This window comes from Macaca mulatta, chromosome 1 (assembly GCF_049350105.2).
Source record: "Macaca mulatta isolate MMU2019108-1 chromosome 1, T2T-MMU8v2.0, whole genome shotgun sequence".
Taxonomy (NCBI): domain Eukaryota; kingdom Metazoa; phylum Chordata; class Mammalia; order Primates; family Cercopithecidae; genus Macaca; species Macaca mulatta.
In genome coordinates this window covers 151,783,895-151,808,705 of record NC_133406.1, presented here as the reverse complement: position 1 = coordinate 151,808,705, position 24,811 = coordinate 151,783,895, and the positions used below count along the sequence as shown (strand labels likewise).

The 24,811-nt window shown below is 39.9% G+C and overlaps 1 protein-coding gene and 1 non-coding gene across 4 annotated transcripts in view; both read left to right on the top strand.

Moving 5' to 3' along the window:
• The window catches only part of PKN2 (protein kinase N2), a 162,817-nt gene that overhangs the window by 122,308 nt on the left and 15,698 nt on the right, over window positions 1–24,811 (top strand). For all 3 annotated transcript variants that reach the window (XM_077953238.1, XM_015144447.3, XM_077953236.1), the window contains 8 exons: window positions 7,795–7,938; window positions 8,257–8,332; window positions 8,908–9,082; window positions 9,299–9,425; window positions 11,018–11,148; window positions 11,234–11,309; window positions 11,386–11,477; window positions 17,263–17,439. In XM_077953238.1, coding sequence (XP_077809364.1) covers window positions 7,795–7,938; window positions 8,257–8,332; window positions 8,908–9,082; window positions 9,299–9,425; window positions 11,018–11,148; window positions 11,234–11,309; window positions 11,386–11,477; window positions 17,263–17,439 — 998 coding nt within the window. The remainder of the gene's footprint in view (window positions 1–7,794; window positions 7,939–8,256; window positions 8,333–8,907; window positions 9,083–9,298; window positions 9,426–11,017; window positions 11,149–11,233; window positions 11,310–11,385; window positions 11,478–17,262; window positions 17,440–24,811) is intronic.
• LOC114674792 (U6 spliceosomal RNA) lies at window positions 20,482–20,588 on the top strand. Its single transcript, XR_003725901.1, has one exon. It is a non-coding gene; the product is annotated as a U6 spliceosomal RNA (small nuclear RNA).

Sequence of the window (24,811 nt, the reverse complement as noted above, 5' to 3'; positions counted from 1 at the left end):
GCCTTTCGTCCAGGAAGAGGGTAAAGGGCTTTGAGGTGTCCGGTAACCCAAGGGCCGGGGCACACAAGAGTGCTTGTTTTAGTGCCTCAAAAGCCAATTGATGCTCTGTCTGCCAGGTGAAAGGGGTGCTCTCCTTGGTGAGTGCATAAAGGGGGGCGGCCAGTTCAGCAAAACCGGGTATCCACAAGCGACAGAACCCAGCAGTTCCCAAGAATTCACGTACCTCCCTGGGATTTCGTGGTGGTGGAAGGCGAGCCACTGTCTCTATGCGCCCAGGGGTGAGCCACCTTTTCCCTTCACTCAGGATATACCCCAGATATGTTACCTTGGTCTGACAGAGCTGTGCCTTCTTGGCGGATGCCCGGTATCCTTTTTTACCCAGTGCCTGGAGTAGATGCCTGGTACCTTGTATACAGATTTCCTTTGTAGGATCAGCCAAGAGGAGATCATCCACATACTGGAGTAGAGTCACTTCTGGATTTTGGGTCCGGAAGTCGGTCAGGTCTCGATGAAGAGCCTCATCGAAGAGAGTGGGAGAGTTCTTGAATCCTTGGGGAAGCTGGGTCCAGGTCAATTGGCCCGAAATTCCTTTCTCAGGATTCTTCCACTCAAAGGCAAAGAGTTCTTGGCTTTGGGGGGCCAGAGGTAAACAGAAGAAAGCATCTTTTAAATCTAATACTGTATACCAGTCATAGCCTGGTTTTAAGGTGCTGAGTAAGTTGTAAGGATTGGGGACCGTGGGATGGATGTCCATGGTTCTTTTGTTGATTTCTCTCAAGTCTTGGACAGGCCTGTAATCCTGAATACCAGGCTTTTTTACTGGCAGAAGAGGAGTGTTCCAGGGCGAGCGACAAGGTCGCAACACTCCGAGTTCTAGAAATTTGTTAATGTGCTGCCGAATTCCTATATGAGCCTCTCAGCTCATGGGATATTGCTTGATAGACACGGGCACCGCCGTGGGCTTTAGATCAATTATGATTGGGGCTTGATACTTAGCTAGCCCGAGTCCTCCCGTTTCCGCCCAAGCTTGGGGAAAATCTTGCAACCAAATATCAGGGAGGCTAGTGATAACCGGAGCGTCGAAAAGCCGATGCTCATCTTGCAGAGACACAGTTAAGATTTGGATGGGCTGACCGTCCCGATTTAATACCTGGGCCCCTGTCTCGGAGAAATGGATTTGGGCTCCGAGCTTGGTCAGAAGATCTCGCCCTAGGAGGGGGTAGGGGCATTCAGGTACCACCAAGAAGGAATGTGTCACCATTCCTTGTCCAAGGTTAACTGTCCGGTGGTTAGTCCACTTGTGCAATTTTCCCCCTGTTGCCCCCTGGACCCAGGATGTGCGGGAAGACAGGGGCCCATCTGCCTTTGTCAAAACTGAATGTTGGGCGCCTGTGTCCACCAAGAAGGTGGTGGGTTGCCCCCCTACAGAGAGAGTTAGCCGGGGCTCGGCGGGGGGCTCCAGAGCTTTGACACCCCTATTCGCTATCTTCACCTAGGGTGAGGACAGCGGCAGGTTTCTTTTGGTCTTTAGGACGCTTGGGGCAATCTTTAATCCAATGTCCCTGTTCTTTGCAGTAGGCACACTGGTCTTTTTCCACTTTTGGCCGCCTCCGCTTCTCTCCCTCTCTCCCTGGTCCTTTCTCTCTCACAACTGCCGCCAGGATTTTTGTTAAATGCTTATCCCTCACTCGGTCCCTATGATCTTCTCGCTCCATCTGTTCCTTCGCTAACCTGGCTTCCCTTTCCTCAGGGGTTTCTCTCTTATTATACACTTTTTCTGCCTCCCTAACCAATTCCTGTAATCCATAGGTTTGGATTCCATCTAGCCTTTGGAGTTTTCCTTTTATATCTAATGCAGCTTGGTCTATGAATGCCATAGCTACGGTAGCCTTATGTTCTAGGGCCTCTGGATCGAATGGGGTATACATTCGGAATCCTTCCAGAAGCCTTTCCATGAAGGCTGCCGGGCTTTCATCCCTTTCCTGAGTTATGGTCCTTACCTTGGCCAAATTTGTGGGGCTCTTTCCTGCCCCTTTGAGACCCGCCAACAGAGCCTGGCGATAGATTCGGAGACTCTCCCTACCTGGTGCCGTTTCATAGTCCCAGTCTGGGCGGGTGAGGGGAAATCCCTCGTCTATTTCATTGGGAAGTTGGGTTGGGAGGCCTCCTGGTCCTGGCACATTTTTCCGGGCCTCCAGGAGGACTCGCTGCCTTTCTTCAGTGGTTAGGAGGACCTGCAAAAGTTGCTGGCAATTATCCTAGGTGGGCTGGTGGGTGAGGAGAATGGATTCTATTAATGAGGTTAGGGCCTGAGAGTCTTGGGAAAAGGAAGGGTTATGGGTCTTCCAGTTATAGAGGTCAGAGGCAGAGAAGGGCCAGTACTGGACTGTGTGACTGACAGTATGGAGGGGAAAAAGGGAGGATTGCTAAGTGGAAGGGCCTTCTGGGTCCTCAGTCCGCCGCAAGCGGAGACGAGGAGGTGTCGGCGGCGGCGTCCGAGGGGTGAGTTTGGGCGGGGCTGGAGGAGGAGACGGGGTGGAGGGAGGGGCCGAGGGAGAAGTTGGAGAAAGGGTAGGGGTCGAGGCGGTAGAGGAAAGAGCTGGGGACAAGACAGGGGGCAAGGGTGAAGCGTAAGGTGGAGGTCCCCGAAGGGGGTTTTGAGGTGGAGGAGGCAGGGGGTCGAGAAGGAGGAGGTCCCTCTGGGGTTCATCTGGGAGGACTGGCTTATGCGGGTCCGGATTCCGATTCTTTGGGGCTTCTAAGGCAAGGAGGGTAGATTGGGATGGGGAAGGGGAATGGAGGAAGGGTTTCACCCAAGAGGGAGGATTTCGGACCAGATCCTCCCAAATAATTATGTAGGCCACCAGGTCCGGGTGTCCGAGTGGCCCAGGATCCATCACTGTTGCTTTAACCTGTAAGATAATTGGGAGGTCAAATGTTCCGTCCCAGGGCCACCCAACATGGAGGGTAGGCCACTTGGACGAGCAGAATTTTCGCCATCATCCCTTACGGACTTCTCTGGAGAGGTTGTGGGCTCGAGCCCGAACGTCAGGGAAGTGAGTCAGGGTCAGAGACAAAGGAGTCGTCAACGTCTGTCTTATTTCGTCCACGTATAACAAGGACAAAACAAAAGTAACAAAAACAAAGACCAGACAAGTAAGGAGAAGCCGCGCGGCCAGAGAGTAGCGCCACAAGATTACAAAATATTCAGACGGCAGGGGCGACCTGCCTACAGATTTGAGGAGGCTGACCGAGTCATCAGCCTTCTCCCAGACTACCGCCAGGGCGTCCCCCAAGGCGTGAGTGGGAAGGTGCCGGACACGTCTGTCCCCCTTCCCCACTTAATTCAGAAGGAGTACTCCCCAGAGTTCAGAGTTAGCCGGCAAGACAGACAGAACGAAACGAAAGTACCTGGTAGGTCCGTTCAGTCAGCAGTCCGTGGCCCGGGCCAGATAGGTCTCCGCCGGATGGGTTGGGAGTCCTCGGATGACCCCACTTCCCGGCCAACGCACCAAATGTTGGAACCGAACTGTCGATTCCCTCCTGGGCAGGGGTCGCCGCGAAGGATCACCGACACGAGATTCACAGCAGAGAGTTATTTATTACTAGCGCGCTAGGGTCCCAAGCTCTAAGTTGGCCCTGGGACCCCGAGTGCTTGTTACAGGTTGTTTATATAGGCAAACACAAGTTCAAACACAGCTTAAGGCGCGAAATTCAAACAAAGCTTTAGGCGCGTGGTAATTGGGTCTAGCTATGGCCTGAGCAAGGTGTCTTGTTCTAATTGGTTAGAGCAGGACCTTATGAGGTTTTTTCTTGGAGTTGCTGATTCCGGGAACTTCGAGGCAGGGTGGGACCCTATCGAGGCAGGGTGGTACCCTATCCAGAGCCACCTGGTGTTAATTTTTTCTATATGAGGCCTAGTTTCTAAATTTTATGAGGCCTAGTTTCAATATGACATCACCGGAAGAAATATGGAGTATTCTAATGTTGAAACTATGAACTACCTTGTGCTAGTAGTTCTCACAGTGTCCCATAGATGTTGCTGTGTTTCCTATGAAAAGTGAAAATACTCTCTGGCACCCCAGGGCTCCTCAGCGAACAATTTGGGAACCTCAGCATTCTTTGTGCTAATTCTTTTGTGATAGATGTGTACTGTTCTTTTTTCATTGCACCACATGTTTTAATTTGTTGCTTTCCACCACACATAAGGCTGATGCAGTGTCTCTTACCTTGTTTGTTTACTTTCAGATCTTAGACTTCAGATAAGACACGCAGATTCCTTAGGTCTACACCAAGCAGTTTTCTTTTTGATCCTAGATTCAATTCATAATAAGACAAAATGAAACACAAGTTGGGACAGTACCTATCTCAACTCATACTGCTCAGCTTTTTTTGGTGGTAGTTTTACTCCATCTAGAATATTGTTGCTCCTAGACTTTGAAATTATCTAACAGCACGCCCTTGCCTTATAGAACTGACCTGCTTCATCTAGAAAATTGCCAGCATACCAGCAATCACACTTGCATTTTAAATTCTAAACGTTGGGCCGGGCACAGTGGCTCACGCCTGTAATCCCAGCACTTTGGGAGGCCAAGGCAGGTGGATCACCTGAGGTCAGGAGTTTGAGACCAGCCTAGCCTACATGGCAAAACCCAGTCTCTACTAAAAATACAAAAATTAGCCGTGTGTGGTGGCGGGTGCCTGTAATCTCAGCTACTTGGGAGGCTGAGGCAGGAGAATCACTTGAAGCTGGGAGGCGGAGGTTGCAGTGAGCTGAGATTGCATCGTTACACTCCAGCCTGGGCAGCGAGTGAAACAAAAAACAAAAAATAATAAAAAATAAATTATAAACATTAGTGACATCTTATGTAGAAGCTTTAGTCTATCTATATGGTACCTTGTTTTTCAGATACCATGTGACTGGTTTACTTATTCAAACCATGCTGGATGTTAGAATTTAAAGTGGGATTGGACACAAATGATGGAGTACTGACATAAAATATCTCTAGATCACAGCCACTCTCCCACTTATGTTTTGAAGAAAGTAACGCTCACTGGGAACAGTGCAAAGTAACAAAAAGTGAAGAGCTTTGTATGTAAAATGTTAGAAACAGATAATCGGTGCCGTGAAGAAAACTCAGCATGGAGACAAAGGATCTCTCAGCAAGGCCATCTTTACTTTCTGCAGAAAGGGTGCCCCTCGCAGATGGGACAATGGCAAGAGCACACCAGAACAAAGGAAAAGCAGACATATATATATATATCCCTTATGCATTTGAGTCATCCTCACTGCTGTGTCCTGCATCCGTTGGCTGGAGCTGGACCTCACAGTCTTAAACTGATTACCGATTTGCTAATAACCTAAAACTTTCCTAAATAGGTAAGTGCAAAGGAGAACAAAGAGGAAGAAGAAGTTGCTTCTGAAAGGTTTAAGGAAGCAACAACATTTCCAAATAAGGAAGGGGCATAAGCTATGAACTAAGACTTGCCTGGGCCTGTCCAGACATGCCTGAGTAAGCCAAAGCAACTAACTGGGCTAAAGTGTAATAACTAATAGTTGATAGGAGGCTTTAGAGTAAGGAGTGATTATTCCTAGTGTCTTTTATTTTTAACCCAAGATGAGCTTTGAAGAGGAACTTTTCTACTTTCTACATAAAACTTCAATGTATAATTCTAGGAAAGCTAGCTTAAGGTCTATGAGGTGACTTATCCTAAATCTCAGATCATTTTAATTTTTATTTTTCTGAGACAGGGTCTTGCTGTGTTGCCCAGGCTGGAGTGTAGTGGCATGATCTTGACTTACTGCAACCTCTGCCTCCCGGGTTTAAGTGATTTTCATGCCTTAGCCTCCCAAGAGGCTGAGACCACAGGCACATGGCACCACACCTGGCTAGCTTTTGTATTTTTAGTAGAAATGGGGTCTCACCATGTTGGCCAGGCTAGTCTCGAACCCCTGACCTCAAGTAATTCACCCACCTCAGCCTCCCAAAGTGCTGGGATTACAGGCATAAGCCACCTTGCCCAGCCTGAAATGTACTTTAGTTTGAAGCATGGAATGAAGATACAGAGGAAAGAAAAATTAGTCAATATGTTAATTTTACCAGAGCGTCTGTAATAAATAGCAAATGAGGTGATTGGATCTTCTCTTATTCACAGTAAGACAAAATCTTACCATTTCAGCCAGTGTAAAAGTGTAATAAGAACTTCTAACAAGTACTAATTCTGTCTCTAGCATATGTGCATCTTGCATCTTCCCGATTCATAACGAGTCTTCCTTGCAACAGTGGAAGAAGGCAGGAGAAAGTAGACCTCTCTTCCTCCAATCTAAAAAAATGGAGTCTAAATTACCAATCCTGACATGATTCTTCCAGTTTATTTCCCAAAATAGCTGCTTCCAAAATACTTACACTTCTAACTTGAATAGAATATTACAGCCTTAGTACCCCATCCCTTCTGTATGCCATTTGCTAGTCTTAAAATAATTATATTCTCCTCATACTTCTTTCATGACAATTCTCTCCCATATTAATTATGAGTCAGAGAGAAGAAATGAGGTGGGAGTCCCTGAGATCACATTCTCACTGCCATAGATGTACTTTTCTAATTGTTTTCCTGTTTGGCTATAAAACCCTCTGGCCCATTGTGTTTTGATTCATTTCTTTTCATGTTGCATTTTTTATAGGTGTTTTTCGTGTTCATTAGCATCAACTAGATTTATAATTTAAGGTCAATAGATTTTTTTTACTGTATATACCAAGACCTTACATAATAAGATGCATAAGTTTATAAATTGAAATTTGTTATATAAAGTAAGTAATTTACTGCTTTGTAGAGCCTTAAAAGGAGAAACATTTATCTCTTTATGTGGATGGTGTACAGAAGCCTAAAAAACAAAATAATAGAAAAGTCCAGTACTTTATGATTAAAATATATATACATTAAAACATATAGGTAGTGGTCAGTATATGGATTGACCCCAGCTTAGGAACTATGTTCTACAGGTGCATTTAAACACTGATTATTAAAACCTTAAATATATTTCCCCACATGAGCATTTTCAATGTCTACTGTGTATTCTCTCATATAGCTTTGGTATAATTAACTTGTCCCTGGTTTTTGAACATTCAAATTCTTGCTAATTTGCTTTTTAAATTATGTTTTATTGTTATAATAAGCGAATATCTTTGTGTATAAAGCTTGGTCTGAATTTCCCCTTTCTGCCCTACGTACACAAAATGGGTCTTGCTACCCAGTGGTATTTTGAAAATTAAATGACCTAATATTCTTAAAGTGCTTATTAGCACAATATGTGGCACATTGTGAGTACAGAATAAATGCTATTTGCAGAACTTTTTCTGACTCAGCAATGAGACAAAGAAATAAAAAGGTTTCAAATGAGTTCTTTGAAGCAAGCAAGCATTGGGGTAGTAACATAGCATGTGATGACAAACAGAGGAGGGAAATCCAAAAGATTGAAGCTGTAAGAGAAGGAGTTTTGGTGGTTATTCATATGTACTGGTTGTTCCCAGTTGTGTATTCTTTAAGTATACTTTAGGAATACCTTAGCTGGAAAGTGTCACAGTGTAAGTTTTGTTCCTTTGAATTAAAATGTGTAAGTTTGATAAAGTAATATACAGTTGAGAAACATTACAAATCTCTTTAAAACAGTGTGACCTTTGTGTCTGTAATTTTTGTTCATTGTATTTGTATTTCATATTTTTGTGATATTTTATTCAAGTGTGTGTCCAATGATGTCTTTTCTGTTTTCTTTATTATTTTTTTTAATTATCCTAGTCACGTGAACTGGAAATTTCAGTTTATTGGCGTGATTGGCGGTCTCTGTGTGCTGTAAAATTTCTGAGGTTAGAAGATTTTTTAGACAACCAGCGGCATGGCATGTGTCTCTATTTGGAACCACAGGGTACTTTATTTGCAGAGGTAATAAATGTATTTTATTAATGTGCATAACTACAATTGAAATTACGTATGTAGGCAGCATAATATAGAAGTGGAAAGAGTGTTAGGCTGAGAGACAGATGACTTGAGTTTTGGCTGAGCTATGCCACTGAATAGGTATGTGACCTTGAGACAAACCAATTATTCTTTCTATGTCTGTTTTCTCAGCTAGAAAATGAGGGGCTGGACTAAACTATAACTAAGATTCTCTTAAGCTTTCAAATTTTATAAGTTTAGTGGATTTCATGAACCATAAATCCAATGCTATTTTCATGTCAACTTGAATTTTCTTCACTGCAGGTTACCTTTTTTAACCCAGTTATTGAAAGAAGACCAAAACTTCAAAGACAAAAGAAAATTTTTTCAAAGCAACAAGGTAATTACTAACAATCAAATACATAGCATTTTGATATTTTCTTAAACATCTAATTACCATTTTAAAAGTAATAGCCATCTGTGGTTTTTTTTGTTGTTGTTTATTCATTTATTTCTAATTTCTTATTAAGGAATATTGTAAATGTATCCACAAGTGAAGAGACTAGTGAAATGTACAATCATCCAATTTCAACAATAGTCAACTCATTTTATTTTATCCATATGCCATCCTCTCACTACTTTCTCAAATTTGAAGCAAACCCAGACATCCTACTGATTTATTCATAAATATTATAGTTTAGATCTGTAAAAGATAAGATTTCTTTTTAAAACCTTAATCACATATTACTACTAGACTTAAAGAGAAAAAAAAATTTCTTACCTATTTATTTTTAAAACTACTTATGCTATTTTGCACCAGCCTTTACTAGCAAATAGTAAAAAACTAGTTTTTTTAAGTGACAAATTTTGTTTGTTCTTCATAGATTATAAACTGACGAGTAAGAATTTTTAAATTATGACTTTTGGTTATACATAAATTACTTGTTCTATTTTTGTTATTTTCAATATATACAGGCAAAACATTTCTCAGAGCTCCTCAAATGAATATTAATATTGCCACTTGGGGAAGGCTAGTAAGAAGAGCTATTCCTACAGTAAATCATTCTGGCACCTTCAGCCCTCAAGCTCCTGTGCCTACTACAGTGCCAGTGGTTGATGTACGCATCCCTGAACTAGCACCTCCAGCTAGGTATGTGTCTGAGATTTTAAGCATCTTATGCAAAGTTATTGGGACAATTACGTACCGATTATAGCAGGTGTACTGAGTCTTGTTTTTTTCCCCAAGTAGTATTTTGAAAGTAGTGTTCTGTGTACTTAAAAAGTAAATTGTTTGCTTTAATTTTAAAGTGGTTTAAAATACAGACTTTCTATTACTGTTTTGGTGAGTTACTTTATCTTCTATAAGTGATTCTACAGTAACCAAATTGGACTTTGATCTTGAGCCTGAACCTCCTCCAGCCCCACCACGAGCTTCTTCCCTTGGAGAAATAGATGAATCTTCTGAATTAAGAGTTTTGGATACACCAGGACAGGCAAGCCATTTTAAACCTTGCATAATTCCTTTTCACCGAATGAATTAGCAGTGAAAGCATCATAGTGAATAAGGCGTGTATTTCCATTTAAAATTGCCACTGTGAATTTATTGTTTTTTGTTTGTTTTTTGTTTTTGTTTTTTGAGACGGAGTTTCACTCTTGTTGCTCAGGCTGGAGTGCAATGGCATGATCTTGGCTTACTGCAGCCTCTGCCTCCCAGGTTCAAGTCATCCTCCTGCAAGCAATTCTCCTATCTCAGCCTCCCAAGTAACTAGGGTTACAGGCACATGCCACCATGACCAGCTAATTTTTGTATTTTTAGTAGAGATGGGGTTTCATCATATTGGTCAGGCTGGTCCTGACCTCAAGTGATCTGCCCGCCTCTGCCTTCCAAAGTGCTGGCATTACAGGCATGAGCCACTGCGCCCAGCCGAATTTGTGTTTCTTATGGTCTAGTCTCAGCTAAATTAGACTGAGTTGATAGGAGATAACCAACTTCTTAATGTTGGCATGAAATTGTCGTTAGCCTCTGGATGCTCATGGTCCAGAAGAGATAGAATAAGCTGCTTAAGCTATAGGTAACATAGGAGTGAGTTTGATACTACATGACATACTGCCTGAAATACTATTCTTCTTCTAGCATGATTAACATACATAATAATGTGTTAGTTTTTTGTTGTTTTGGTTTTGTTTTGTTTTGGTTTGGTTTTAAGATAGAGTTTTGCTCTTGTTGCCCAGGCTGGAGTGCAATGGCACTATCTTGGCTCACTGCAACCTCCACCTCCTGGGTTCAAGTGATTCCCCTGCCTCAGCCTCCCAAGTAGCTGGGATTACAGGCATGCACCACCACGCCGGCTAGTTTTGTATTTTTAGTGGAGACAGGGTTTCTCCATGTTGGTGAGGCTGGTCACGAACTCCTGACCTCAGGTGAGCCGCCCGCCTTGGCCCCCAAAGTGCTGAGATTACAACCATGAGCCACCGCGCCCAGCCCAGTTTTTCAACTTTTTTTTTTTTTTTTTTTTTTTGAGACGGAGTCTTGCTCTGTCGCCCAGGCTGGGGTGCAGTGGCCGGATCTCAGCTCACTGCAAGCTCCGCCTCCTGGGTTTACCTGCCTCAGCTTCCCGAGTAGCTGAGACTACAGGCACCTGCCACCTCGCCTGGCTAGTTTTTTGTATTTTTTAGTAGAGATGGGGTTTCACCGTGCACCGTGTTAGCCAGGATGGTCTCGATCTCTTGACCTCGTGATCCGTCCGTCTCAGCCTCCCAAAGTGCTGGGATTACAGGCTTGAGCCACCGCACCCGGCTCAAATTTTTTTAGATAAGTTTAATATAAAAGTAATGGCTCCAGCTACTTGGGAGGCTGAGGTAGGAGGATTGCTTGAGGCCAGGAATTCAAGAGCTCTCTAGGCAAACATAGTGAGACCCACCTCTAAAAAAAGAAAAAAAAATTTTGAAGAATGAGTATCTGAATTTTACTTTTCACTCCAACATTTATATTGACTTTTGAAATGTTTTTCCTTAGTTTTATTATTACCAAATAAGTTGTTTTCTGGGTGTTTCTATGGTTTAATGTGTATTTAATATTTTACAGGATTCAGAGACTGTTTTTGATATTGAGAATGACAGAAATAGTATACTTCCAAAATCTCAATCTGAATACAAGCCTGATACTCCTCAGTCAGGCCTAGAATATAGTGGTATTCAAGAACTTGAGGATAAAAGGTAAAGAATATATACCAAGTTTTGCTACTACATGTTTGGTACCATAATTTGTTGTCTTATTATTAATTGACACTTCTCTTTTCAGATCTCAGCAAAGGTTTCAGTTTAATCTACAAGATTTCAGGTGTTGTGCTGTCTTGGGAAGAGGACATTTTGGAAAGGTAATCTTTTTGGAATTTTTTGGAATATCTACAACATTAACTCAAATGGAAAATAATTATTTTAATTTTATTTCAGGTGCTTTTAGCTGAATATAAACACACAAATGAGATGTTTGCTATAAAAGCCTTAAAGAAAGGTGATATTGTGGCTCGAGATGAAGTAGACAGGTTAGTTTTTAAAAATGAAATTGTTTATTTTTCTGAATTTGTAAGTTAAGAGAAATGATGTATATATTACAACAGCAAAATTATCACGATTTTACAGTAATATGTGAAGAAATTAAATATAATGTATCTATATTTGACATAAGGTAGACATTAGTTTTTCTTTTTTGCCCCTTCCTTTTTACCCTTCCTGTGACAATTAACTGGTTAATGGATACCAAAAAAGATAGTGAAATGTTTAAACTAATTCTGTTAAGGTTTTTATATATGAAAATGTTAAAGTGTTTATATGGAATAGAAACTGTTATTCATCTGTTGTTTGGTGGGGCTATATTTCATTCTATCTTAATGGAAATGATAAAAAGTCATTTACAAATAATCTACAGTTAATGGAATGTTTTAAAGTATTTTACAAAGCAGAATATGTTATCTTATTTTTTCCCTCTATTTTTCTTAAAAACATGTTTTTTGACCCTAACGTCTGGGTCTAATTAAGTTGTAGATACATCTTTTTGTACAATTATTTATTTATTTATTTATTTAAGACAGAGTCTCATTTCTCCCAGACTGCAGTGCAGTGGTGCCATCTTGGCTCACTGCAACCTCCACCTCCCTGGTTCAGGCACTTCCCCTGCCTCAGTCTCCCAAGTAGCTGGGACTACAGGCGCGTGCCACCATACCTGGCTATTTTTTTGTATTTTTTACAAAATATATTAGTAGAGATGGGGTTTCACCATGTTAGCCAGAATGGTCTCAATCTCCTGACCTCATGATCTGCCAGCCTCGGCCTCCCAAAGTGCTGGGATTACAGGCGTGACCCACTGCGCCCGGCCTCATAATTATTAAAATGCAAGGATTTGGGGGGTTAAGATTGTAATTCACTCAGAGAATATACTTTAAGAAATGACTGTCTTAATACAGAATAATTAAATATGGACATTATTGTGTAAAAATGGCATATTTATCACAGAAAAAGGCTTTCATTGGACATTTTTCTTACACCACTAGGAAGCATATATCAATATTAATGGTAGACAGCTCTGCACAATGAAGAGAGCCCTGGGCTATGACTGAGAAGGCTGACGTTTCTAGTCCTCATTGCTCCTCCTTAGTAAGGATTTGACCCTAGGGCATTTCACTGAACATCTTTAAGCCCCAGTTAACTCATATATTTAAAAATATATTTGTTTTGGTAATACTTGCCTTACTGAGTTGTACTGATACATAGAGATGCCAAATTGCAACTTTTAATTTTTTTTCCCACCATATGGGTAGTTCTTAGAATAAGGAAAGGCCTCAAAAGATTGAGATTTGTTTTTTTATGTTAAATAAACTTTTCCTTTTGGATTTTCCTATTTGTTTTTCACCGTTGTTTCTTTTCACTGTTTCTCATACACCTCAATCACATCAAAATCAATGCTTTCTTGATATCTAATACTAAAGAGCTTGCTGGATATTTATAAAATATTCCGAGCACCATATTACATGTTTAGAATTATTTTTATGTTACACAAGCAGATAATTAAAGCAAGTCTGTGATCCCACCAAAGCAAGTCTTTGATTCTAAGGCTGTTTATAATTGGACTAACAGAAGGGTCAAATGTTTCCTTCCCTGAAGGAATATTTGCTTTTCTCCAGATTCTTAAATGGTAAATTCATTTATTTTCTAAAATAATAGGGAACTGTTTACTACTTCTATTAATCTTGATTTATGTGGCTTTCTGCTACCTTGTTACAACTTTGTGCTAAATCTTTGTAGGAGAAATGCTTTCTAATTAAATCTACAGAAAATTCGGATCACAGGATGGTGCTGTAGCCAGAATCTAGGCCATTAGTAATCTCAACTGAAAATTAATCCAGTCTTGTGTAGAGACAGGGTCTCACTGTGTCACCCACACTGGAGTGCAGTGGCATGAGCCTAGTTCACTGCAGCCTTGAGTTCTTGGGCTCAAGCCATCCTCCTGCCTCAGCTTCCCATTGGGACCACAGGTGCATACAACTGATCCATCTGCATTTCTTTCCCCCATAGAGTCAGGGTCTCCCTATGTTGTCCAGGCTGGTCTCAAACTCCTGGCTTCAGGCGATCCTCCTTGGCCTCCCGAAGTGTGGGATTATAGGTGTAAACCACCACACCCATTCTTAACTTAAATCTCTACTTTTCAGTAACATGAAAATTTAAAAATCTCAAGTAGAACTGGTATAAAAAGAGAGAAAAGAAAAATCCAAGAGTGAGAAATGAAACACACTCTTAGAGAAATTTGAGTAATGAAGATATGAAAAAGGAGTACTTTTAAATTTCTAGCATATCTGAAAGAAGGCGAGAAAAAAAAATTAGTTTATAAGGTTTTTTTTTTTAAGAGTAGCTTTTTTATTTTATTTTATTTTATTTATTTATTTTTGAGATGGAGATTTGCTGTTGTTGCCCAAGCTGAAGTGCAATGGCGTGATCTCGGCTCACTGCAACCTCCGCCTATCAGGTTCAAGCGATTCTTGGAGCTGCCTCAGCCTCCTCAGTAGCTGGGATTAACAGGCGTGCACCACCATGCCCTGCTAATTTTTTGTATTTTTAGTAGAAGCGGGGTTTCACCATGTTAGCCAGGCTGGTCTCAAACTCCTGACCTCTGGTCATCTGCCCACCTCAGCCTCCCAAGGTGCTGGGATTACAGGCATGAGCCACTGCACCCGGCCAAGACTAGCATTTTTTAAAAGTAATATATTTCATTACTTGCAAGTATAAATGGTAAATAACTTAAACTAAACTTATTATAACTGAGCAGAATTTTAAATATTTACTTTCCACTTCCTAGCTTATCTTTTTAAGCCACGGAATTTAGTGTCATTGTTTATTTTTTAATAGATGTTCCTAGAATACTTTATGTATATATTTTTTGAGACAGAGTCTCACTCTGTTGTCCAGGCTGGAGTGCAGTGGAGTGATCTCGGCTCACTACAACTTACGCCTCCAGGTTCAGGCGATTCTCCTTGCTCAGCCTCCCCAGTAGCCAGGATTACAGGTGTGCACCACCACGCCCAGTTCATTTTTGTATTTTCAGTACAGACAGGGTTTCACCATGTTGACCAGGCTGGTCTGCAACTCCTGACCTCCGGTGATCCATCTCCCTCAGCCTCCCAAAGTGCTGGGATTACAGGCATGAGCCACTGTGCCTGGCCTACTTTATGATTCTTAATGACAGTTCTCATAGTCTAAATTTTCTTTCTATAGTCTGTATTATATTATTTTACTTTGAAATTATAAATCATAGAAAATTTCAAATCAGCCTCTTTTTAAGTGAACACAAATTATGGATTTTAAAATAAAGTGTTAGATAATTTATGAACAAAGATCATATTCTGTGTACCTACCATGAGTAAAACACTCTTAAGTCCTGTCTGCCCTTCAATTGCTGAGTAAGGATATTACGTTTATGTTATTGGAATGCCTCCTCACTCAGCTTCCTTTTCTTACCAATTTATATTTCAACACAACAGAATAGGGTTGGAAGTATATTTTTGTGTTTGTAGAAGAAAGCACAGCTAACCAGCTTATGTAGGATTCAATTCTAAGACCTTGGTTTTATTAATGATGTTTTCCCCTGACTAAAATGACTATTTATGTAAGTTTTCAGGTTTCTAACTTATCTAAAAATGTAATGAATTTTGAAGGAAGTACACAAAACATGTTAGGAACTAGTAACTTAGGGAAACAAGACATAAATACATTATGTAATAAAGGTGACTAGATAGAGTCCAGCTTAAAATAAGCAATACAAACAATAGCAGTTCTTAGGAGGAAATCAGTGTACTGGTGTACTACTACACCATAGTACATATAGTGTACTACTCCCTGGGCGTGCTACTAATCTTCCCTATTTTATTAAACAGCAATACCAGTTGCTCAAGCCAGACACGGTCATTCTTGATGCTCTTTTCCCCTTACCTACAACACTCAAACTATTAGCAAATCTAGTCAACTTCACCTCTAGAATATATCCCAAATCATAGAAAGCATAAAACCAATAGTAAATCTCTGTTGTATTTACTCTTAAATTTTCATTCCACATCTATAATCTGATGAAGCAGCAACTGACATTTGTGTTGCACTTTTCACTTTGACACCTTTGTTTGATTCTTGTCATCACTATTAGAAATATTTAGAGCGAGATTTAGGTAGAGTCTTATAAAAGAGGTGGGATTTTTGCTGGGTTTTGGTAGACAAGTTATTTGGGAATAAGGAGAGAAGAGTGATGACAATTTATAGGGAAATATTCTGAACAGGATGAATAAGGTTTAAAGTTTTACATAAAGTTGGACTGTTGCATGGACTTTTAGGGACAAGACACAATTTAGATAATGTGAGACAAGTTGAAGATTCGTATGCAGTAGCTTTTTCGTGTACTATAAAATGCATAAAATTAAAATTATTGTGTCAATTTGGACCTATAGCCTTGCTCCTTTGTCTCATTGTTCAAAGACATCTATACAGATGTATCATCATTATTGTAATTCAAATAATTCCTGTGAATCGCATTAAAATAATTTCAAGGGGTAGTCCAGCCAGTGGGTCTCAAATATTTTGTACCATTTATATGTTCCACCCAGTTCTAACATCTGTTCAGTTGAGAACAGTTGTTTCATTCATAAGTTCACCCATAATGAATTAGTGAGTCACCCATAAATAAAAACTAGGGACAGGCGCTGGCATGGTGGTTCATACCTGTAATCTCAGTACTTTGGGAGGCCAAGGCAGGAGGATTGCTTGAGACCAGAAGTTCAAGACAAGCCTGGGCAACATAGTGAGACCCTGTCCCTATCAAAAAATAAAAGCCAGGCATGGTAGTATGTGCCTGTAGTACCAGCTACTCAGGAAGCTGAGGCAGGAGGTTCACTTGAGCCCAAGAGTTCAAGGTTACAGTGAGCCATGATCATGTCACTGCACTCCAGCTCCTGAAAGACAGAGCAAGATCCTATCTCAAAAAAACACACAACTGTAGATAATGAAGAGAACATACTTGTCATCTACTTAAGCCCAAAACATCTTAGTTTTGTCTTATTTCATCTGATTATTTTATCTACATTTAGCCAAAATTCAGATTGGCTTAATAAAGCAGATGTATTAGAATACGTCTTACAGATCTTGTCCAAAGCAATTTTTAAGTACATTATTTTCTAGTAAATTTAAATGACAAAAATAAAAACTATTAACTTTTTAATCTTCTATGAGTTTATTTATAATAGTGCCTTAATTTGTAGTAACATTTAGACACTTTGTCATGTATCGTCTTTATTTTCTAGTCTTTTAAATTAAAATTTTATGCAGCATATCTGTACATCTCAACTTCATATCAATTTTATATGATAAAAAAATTTAATACTATAGCTTGTGAATTATAGATACTGTCCTTGAAATTACCTTCACCACAAACTTTAAATTTTTCATAGTATGCTTTAAATTGCTAAATTCTCTGACCAATTCCTGAATAATTTTCATAATTCACCCTTAATTAAGCCTTTTAAAAAATTAACTATAACCACTAACCATATATGTGCTATAGACTATCAATGTGAACGCTATAATCTTTTAAAGTTTCTATTAATATATTTCAACTAAACTTATGTATTTTAGGTAGATCAGTTTTCATAGCACATATAGCAAAACTAAGACACATGTTAGGGTTTTTAAGTTATAGCTAAAATTGTGCTTATTTTTAAGTTTAGTAATTTATAAAGGATGTTATTTCCAACTAGAATTATTTTTAATCTGCTTATTTTTAAATATTTTCTTTTACAGCTTGATGTGTGAAAAAAGAATTTTTGAAACTGTGAATAGTGTAAGGCATCCCTTTTTGGTGAACCTTTTTGCATGTTTCCAAACCAAAGAGCATGTTTGCTTTGTAATGGAATATGCTGCCGGTGGGGACCTAATGATGCACATTCATACTGATGTCTTTTCAGAACCAAGAGCTGTGTGAGTATGCTTTAGACATTTATCTGAGTTTTTCCATGACTGATTTAATGTGGGAAGGAAAAGAGATTCTTTGAATTTTAGATTTTTTTCCTAACAGAAAATAGATCTCTGCAAGAAATATTAGAACTCCTTACTTACTTTTTTGCCATATACTTTTTGTATGTATTCTGTTGTCTGTGTTGAAAATGTCATGGATTATCCTAAACCACAATTAATTCTTTAGATAAACAATGTAGATTCATTTTAGTAAAATTTCTTTTTGTGCTACTAGATTTTCTCACTAGAGAATGCCATTCAGAATTACAGCTTTAAAGACAGATTATACTCAAAATGCACTGTTAAGTTTTTGAAAAGAAAGTACAGAAGAGTCTATCATATATTTATATAAAATGTTTGTATTTGCCTTTCTAAAGAGTAATTTAAAAGAATATCAAGTATTTGCGTCCTTGTGCTTAAAATCTCTCTGAACAAATGTAAAAGAAACTGGTTATGTGTGTTGCCTCCAGACAAAGGGATAAAGAGCAGACTTTTCATTGTAAACTTTTTGTAGTTTTTGAAGTCAAGGTTTGGCTTATTCAAATACATAAGAATAATAGTAAACACTTGAAATTATATATGCATGTATGTATATTTTCCCTGTTAGTATCTTAATTTTATAGCTGTTAAATGGTGGAGCTAAGATTTGAACCTAGGAAAGTGCTATTAATACCTACACCCTGCATGCTGGTGTTTACCAAATTTGTGTTTCCAGCCCCATCCTTTTACCTAAACTTCCAACTCTAATAATATTCAGTGGTCAGCTAGTTTTCCATTTGCGTGGCTAAGTATCTTATTTAACAACTTAAACTGAACTGATTTTTTCCATTTTTCTATCTACCTCATCTACTACACTCCAGGCCTGCTACTCTTAATCTTCCCTATTTTATTAACCAGATTCAAGCCAGAACACAAGAAGTCATTCTTGATGCTCTTTTTCCCTTAACTTCAGCACTCAAACTATTAGCAAGTCCAGTCAACTCCACCTGTAGAATATATCCCAAATCATAGGAAGCATAAATCTAGTAGTAAATCTCTATTATATTTACTCTTTAGTTTTCATTCCACATCTATAATCTGATGAAATAGCAACTGACATCCGTGTTGTACTTTCACTTTGATTCCTCCATTTGATTCTTGTCATAACCATTAGAGGTATTTAAAGCAGATAATTGTAATACTGTCATAACCTTGAAGTTTCAGATGAGGGAAATAGGGATTAATTCGAATGGGTACTGAAGCATTTTAAAAGGAGGCAAAAGCCAGAAAGTAATAGAAGGCTACGAATAATTCATTCCCTCAATAAGGCAGAGCATTACGATTAAGCCTAGCCCATGCTGCCATGGGAATTTGCTTTTATTTTTTATGCTTGTTTTTGTTTTTAAAATAATATATAAATGTAGTTTGCCTTAAGAAGCTGTTATTTTTGCTGAGAATATAAATTATATACAAATAAAACCATAAAGTTCAGTGAAAATGCAAGAATACAATGCTACATTACAGAACTCCAAATCTGAAGTACCTCCCTTTATCGTTCAGTTCTCAGATCAAATGTCATTTCTTTAAAGGTAATTTTCTGAGTACCCTAGCTATAATATCACATCACTAACCAATTCAATTCACTCTATTTTCTGTATTATCTTTTTCATATCATTTTATTTCTACATGAAATCTGATTTATTTTTAAAATTTTTATTGTCTGTCTTATTTCACTTAAAAGAGAGGAGCAAGGACCATATCTGTCCTGTTTATTAGTGAAATGCCTAAAAGAACAGCTGGAACATATTAGGCAATCAGTGAATTTTTATTGATTGAAACCATAGAATCAAAATAGCTTGATTTCTAGCTTTGTTGTTTTGTAGTCTAACTTTAGACAAATTACGTTTTCTGAGCTTCATTATCTGCTTCTGTAAAATATTTATCTTAAGGCTTGATTGAAGATTAAGTAAGCTAATAAATGAAAATAACTGACACAATACCTAACAGGAGCATTCAATAAAATACATATTTTACATAGTATACCCAATTAATCAAGGCAGTCTGTTTACAAAGAAAGAAATCAGTGGGAAGCCATGGCTCACGCCTGTAATCCCAGCACTTTGGGAGGCAGAGGCGGGCAGATCACTTAGCAGATCACTTAAGCTCAGGAGCTCTAGACCAGCCTGGCCAACGTGGTGAAACCCTGTCTATACTAAAAATACAAAAATTAGCTGGGCATGGTGGCAGGCGCCTATAATCCCAGCTATTTGGGAAACTGAGGCAGAAGACTCACTTGAACCCCAGAGGCAGAGGTTGCAGTGAGCCAAGGTCACATCACTGCACTCCATCCTGGGTGACAGAGTGAGACCCCCCAAATTAAAAAAAAGAGAGAGAAATCAATATATTTTTATAATTGTTACAGTATTGTTTCGCCACTAAAATAAGTTTGCTAAGAAAATTATGTTTAACGATCTTAAGCAATTTTTTTTTTTTTTGAGGCAGTCTTGCTCTGTCGCCCAGGCTGGAGTGCAGTGGCATGATCTTGGCTCACTGCAACCTCTGCCACCCATGTTCAAGAGATTATCCTGCCTCAGCCTCCCAAATAGCTGGGACTACAGGCGTGTGCCACCACGCCCAGCTAATTTTTGTATTTTTAGTAGAGATGGGGTTTCACTGTGTTGGCCAGGCTGGTCTCATACTCCTGACCTCAGGTGATCTGCCTCCCTCTGCCTCCCTCAGCCTCCCAAAGTGCTGGGATTACAGGCGTGAGCCACCATGCCTGGCCATCTTAAGCAATTTTAAGCTCACATTTATTTTAACAAACTTCAGTAGATCCTTTAAACTTCTGGTAAGTTATATAATTTTTAATGTATAATCAAGTAAGTATTTCTAAGTAGTTGCATTTTATTTTTGTTTTTGTTTTTTATTTCTGTGTTGGGGAGTCTAAGCCCTGATGAAACTGCCTGGCAGACCCTGACCACCACACGCCTCCCCCACCCAAGCCCCACGTTTAAAAATTATAGACCCGTGCTCTCTTCAGCAGCGCATATACTAAAATTGGAACGATATAGAGAAGATTAGCATGGCCCCTGCATAAGGATGACACGCAAATTCATGAGGCATTCCATATTTTTCTGAAATTGAGGCAGTAATTAATAGCCTACCAACAAAAAAAGCCCAGGACCAGATGGATTCACAGCCAGATTCTACCACAGGTACAAAGAGGAACTGGTACCATTCCTTCTGAAACTATTCCAAACAATAGAAAAAGAGGGAATCATCCCGAACTCATTTTATGAGTTCGGGATCATCCTGTTACCAAAACCTGGCAGAGACACAACAACAACAAAAAAATTCCAGGGCAATATCCCTGATGAACATCGATGCGAAAATCCTCAGTAAAATACTGGCAAACCAAATCCAGCAGCACATCAAAAAGCTTACCCACCACGATCAAGTCAGCTTCCTCCGTGGGATGCAAGGCTGGTTCAGCACATGCAAACCAATAAACGTAATCCGTCACATAAACAGAACCAATGACAAAAACCACATGATTATCTCAATAGATGTAAAAAAAGGCCTTCGGTAGGCAGGGGGTGGCAGTGAACAGAGATCTCGCCACTGCACTCCAGCCTGGCGATAGAACAAGACTCTGTCTCAAAAAAAAAAAAAAAAGGCTGGGTGCGGTGGCTCACACCTGTAATTCCAGCACTTTAGGAGGCCGAGGCGGGCAGATCACCAGGTTGGGATATCGAGACCAGCCTGACCAACATGGCGAAATACCGTCTCTACTAAAAACACAAAAAAATTAGCTGGGTGTGGTGGCGCATGCCTGCAGTGTCAGCTGCTTGGGAGGCAGGAGAATCGCTTGAACCATGGAGGCGGAGGTTGCAATGAGCCAAGATCCGCCATTGCACTCCATCCTGGGCAACAAAGCGAGACTCCATCTCAAAAAAAAAAAAAAAGAAAAGAAAAGGCCTTAGATAAAATTCAATAACCCTTCATGTTAAAAACTCAATAAACTAGGTGTTGATGGGACGTATCTCAAAATAATAAGAGCTATTTATGACCGACCCACAGCCAGTATCATACTGAATAGGTGAAAGCTGGAAGCATTCCCTTTGAAAACTGGCACAAGACAAGGATGCCCTCTCTCACCACTCCTATTCAACATAGTATTGGAAGTTCTGGCCAGAGTAGTCAGGCAAGAGAAAGAAAGAAAGTTTATTAAAATAGGAAGAAAGGAAGTCACATTGTCTCTGTTTGGAGATGACATGATTGTATATTTAGAAAACCCCATTGTCTCAGCCCAAAATCTCCTTAAGCTGATAAGCAACTTCAGCAAAGTCTCAGGATACAAAATCAATGTGCAAAAATCACAAGCATCCCTAAACACCAATAATAGACAGCTGAATCATGAATAAACTCCCATTCACAGTTGCTACAAAGAGAATAAAATACCTAGGAATACAACTTACAAGGGATGTGAAGGACCTCTTCAAGGAGAACTACAAACCACTGCCCCGGGAAATAAGAGAGGACACAAACAAATGGAAAAACATTCCACGCTCATGGATAGGAAGAATCAATATCATGAAAATGGCCACACTGCCCAAAGTAATTTATAGATTCAATCCCCATTAACCTGCCATTGACTCTCTTCCCAGAATTAGAAAAAACTACTTTAGGCTGGGTGTGGTGGCTCACGCCTGTAATCCCAGTACTTTGGGAGGTTGAGGCGGATGGATCACTTGAGGTCAGGAGTTTGAAAGTAGCCTGACCAATATGGTGAAACTCCATCTCTACTAAAAATACACAAATTAGGGGTGGTGGTACATGCCTGTAATCCCAGCTACTCGGGAGTCTGAGTCAGGAGAATTGCTTGAACCCGGGAGGTGGAGGTTGCAGTGAGCAAAGATCGCACCACTGCACTCCAGCCTGGGCGACAGAGTGAGACTCCATCTCAAAAAAAAGAAAAAAAAAAAAACTACTTTAAATTTCATATGGAACCAAAAAAGAGCCTGTATAGCCAAGACAATGCTAAGCAAAAAGAGCAAAGTTGGAGGCATCACGCTACCTGACTTCAAACTGTACTACAAGACTGCAGTAACCAAAATACCATTGTACTGGTACCAAAACAGATATATAGACCAATGGAACAAAACAGAGGCCTCAGAAATAACACCACGCATCTACAACCATCTCATCTTTGAGAAACCTAACAAAAACAAGTAATAGGGAAAGGATTCCCTATTTAATAAATGATGTTGGAAAAACTAGCCATATGTGGCCATATGTAGCCACATGTGGGGAACTGAAACTGGAACCCTTCCTTACACCTTATACAAAAGTTAACCGAAGATGGATTAAAGACTTAAACATAAGACTCAAAACCATAAAAACCCTAGAAGAAAACCTAGGCAGCACCATTCAGGACATAGGCACGGGCAAAGACTTCATGACTAAAACACCAAAAGCATTGGCAACAGCCAAAATTGACAAATGTGATCTGATTAAACTAAAGAGCTTCTGCACAGCAAAAGAAACTGTCATCAGAGTGAACAGGCAACCTACAGAATGGGAGAAAAATTTTGCAATCTATCCATCTGACAAAGGGCTAATATCCAGAATCTGCAAGGAACTTAAACAAATTTACAAGAGAAAAAACAACCCCATCAAAAAGTAGGCGAAAGATATGAACAGACACTTCTCAAGACATTTATCCAAAAAAACATGAAAAAAAGCTCATCATCACTGGTCATTAGAGAAATGCAAATCAAAACCACAATGAGATGCCATCTCACACCAGTTAGAATGGCGATCATTAAAAAGTCAGGAAACAACAGATGCTGAAGAGGATGTGGAGAAATAGGAACACTTTTACACTGTTGGTGGGAGTGTAAATTAGTTCAACCATTGTGGAACACAGTGTAGTGATTCCTCAAGAATCTAGAACTAGAAATACCATTTGACCCAGCCATCCCATTACTGGGTATATACCCAAAGGATTATAAATCATTCTGTAAAGACACATGCACACGTATGTTTATGGGAACACTGTTCACAATAGCAAGGACTTGGAACCAACCCAAAGGCCCATCAATTATAGACTTCATAAAGAAAATGTGGCACATATATACCATGAAATACTATGCAGCAATAAAAAACGATGAGTTCATATCCTTTTCAGGACATGGATGAAGCTGGAAACCATCATTCTCAGGAAACTAACACAGAAAACTAAACACCACATGTTCTCACTTATAAATGGGAGTTGAAGAATGAGAACACATGGACACAGGGAGGGGAACATCACACACGGGGGCCTATCAGAGTTCGGGGGATAGGGGAGGGATAGCATTAGGAGAAATTCCTAATGCAGATGATGGGTTGATGGGTGCAGCAAACCACCATGGCACATGTATACCTATGTAACAAACCTGCACGTTATGCACATGTATCCCAGAACTTAAAGTATAATTTAAAAGTAAATAGGCCGGGTGTGGTGGCTCACGCCTGTAATCCCAGCACTTTGGGAGGCCGAGGCGGGTGGATCACGAGGTCAGGAGATCCAGACCATCCTGGCTAACACGGTGAAAGCCCGTCTCTACTAAAAATACAAAAAATTAGCCGGGCGTGGTGGTGCGTGCCTGTAGTCCCAGCTACTCGGAGGCTGAGGCAGGAGAATGAATGGCGTGAACCCGGGAGGCGGAGCTTGCAGTGAGTGGAGATTGCGCCACTGCACTGCAGCCTGGGCGACAAAGCAAGACACTGTCTCAAAAAAAAAAAAAAAAAAGTAAATAAACAGATCTTTTCAGAAACAAAAAAAAAAATACATACATACATATATATATATAAAAATAAAAATGCCGGGCACAGTGGCTCACGCCTGTAATCACAGCACTTTGGGAGGCGGAGGCGGGCGGATCACCTGAGGTCAGAAGTTTAAGACCAGCCTGACCACGTTGAGAAGCCCTGTCACTACTGAAAATACAAAATTAACCGGGCGTGGTGGCACATGCCTATATTCCCAGGTACTCGAGAGGCTGAGGCAAGAGAGTCGCTTGAACTCGGGAGGCGGAGGTTGCGGTGAACTGAGATTGCACCATTGCACTCCAGCCTGGGCAACAAGAGCAAAACTCCATCTCAAGAAACAAAATAAATAAATAAAAATTATTGACCCATTTTTAATAAAAATAGGCAAATATAAAACATAGTTATATTATCTACATGTGAATGTAAATATATTCTGAAAGTTTGGAATAATGTTAAAGTGACAAGAATTATTATCCGTATGAACTGCAGTGGAATGAGGTGAGATGGAGATAGATGGATGAAATAGTGTACTTTGGAGAGA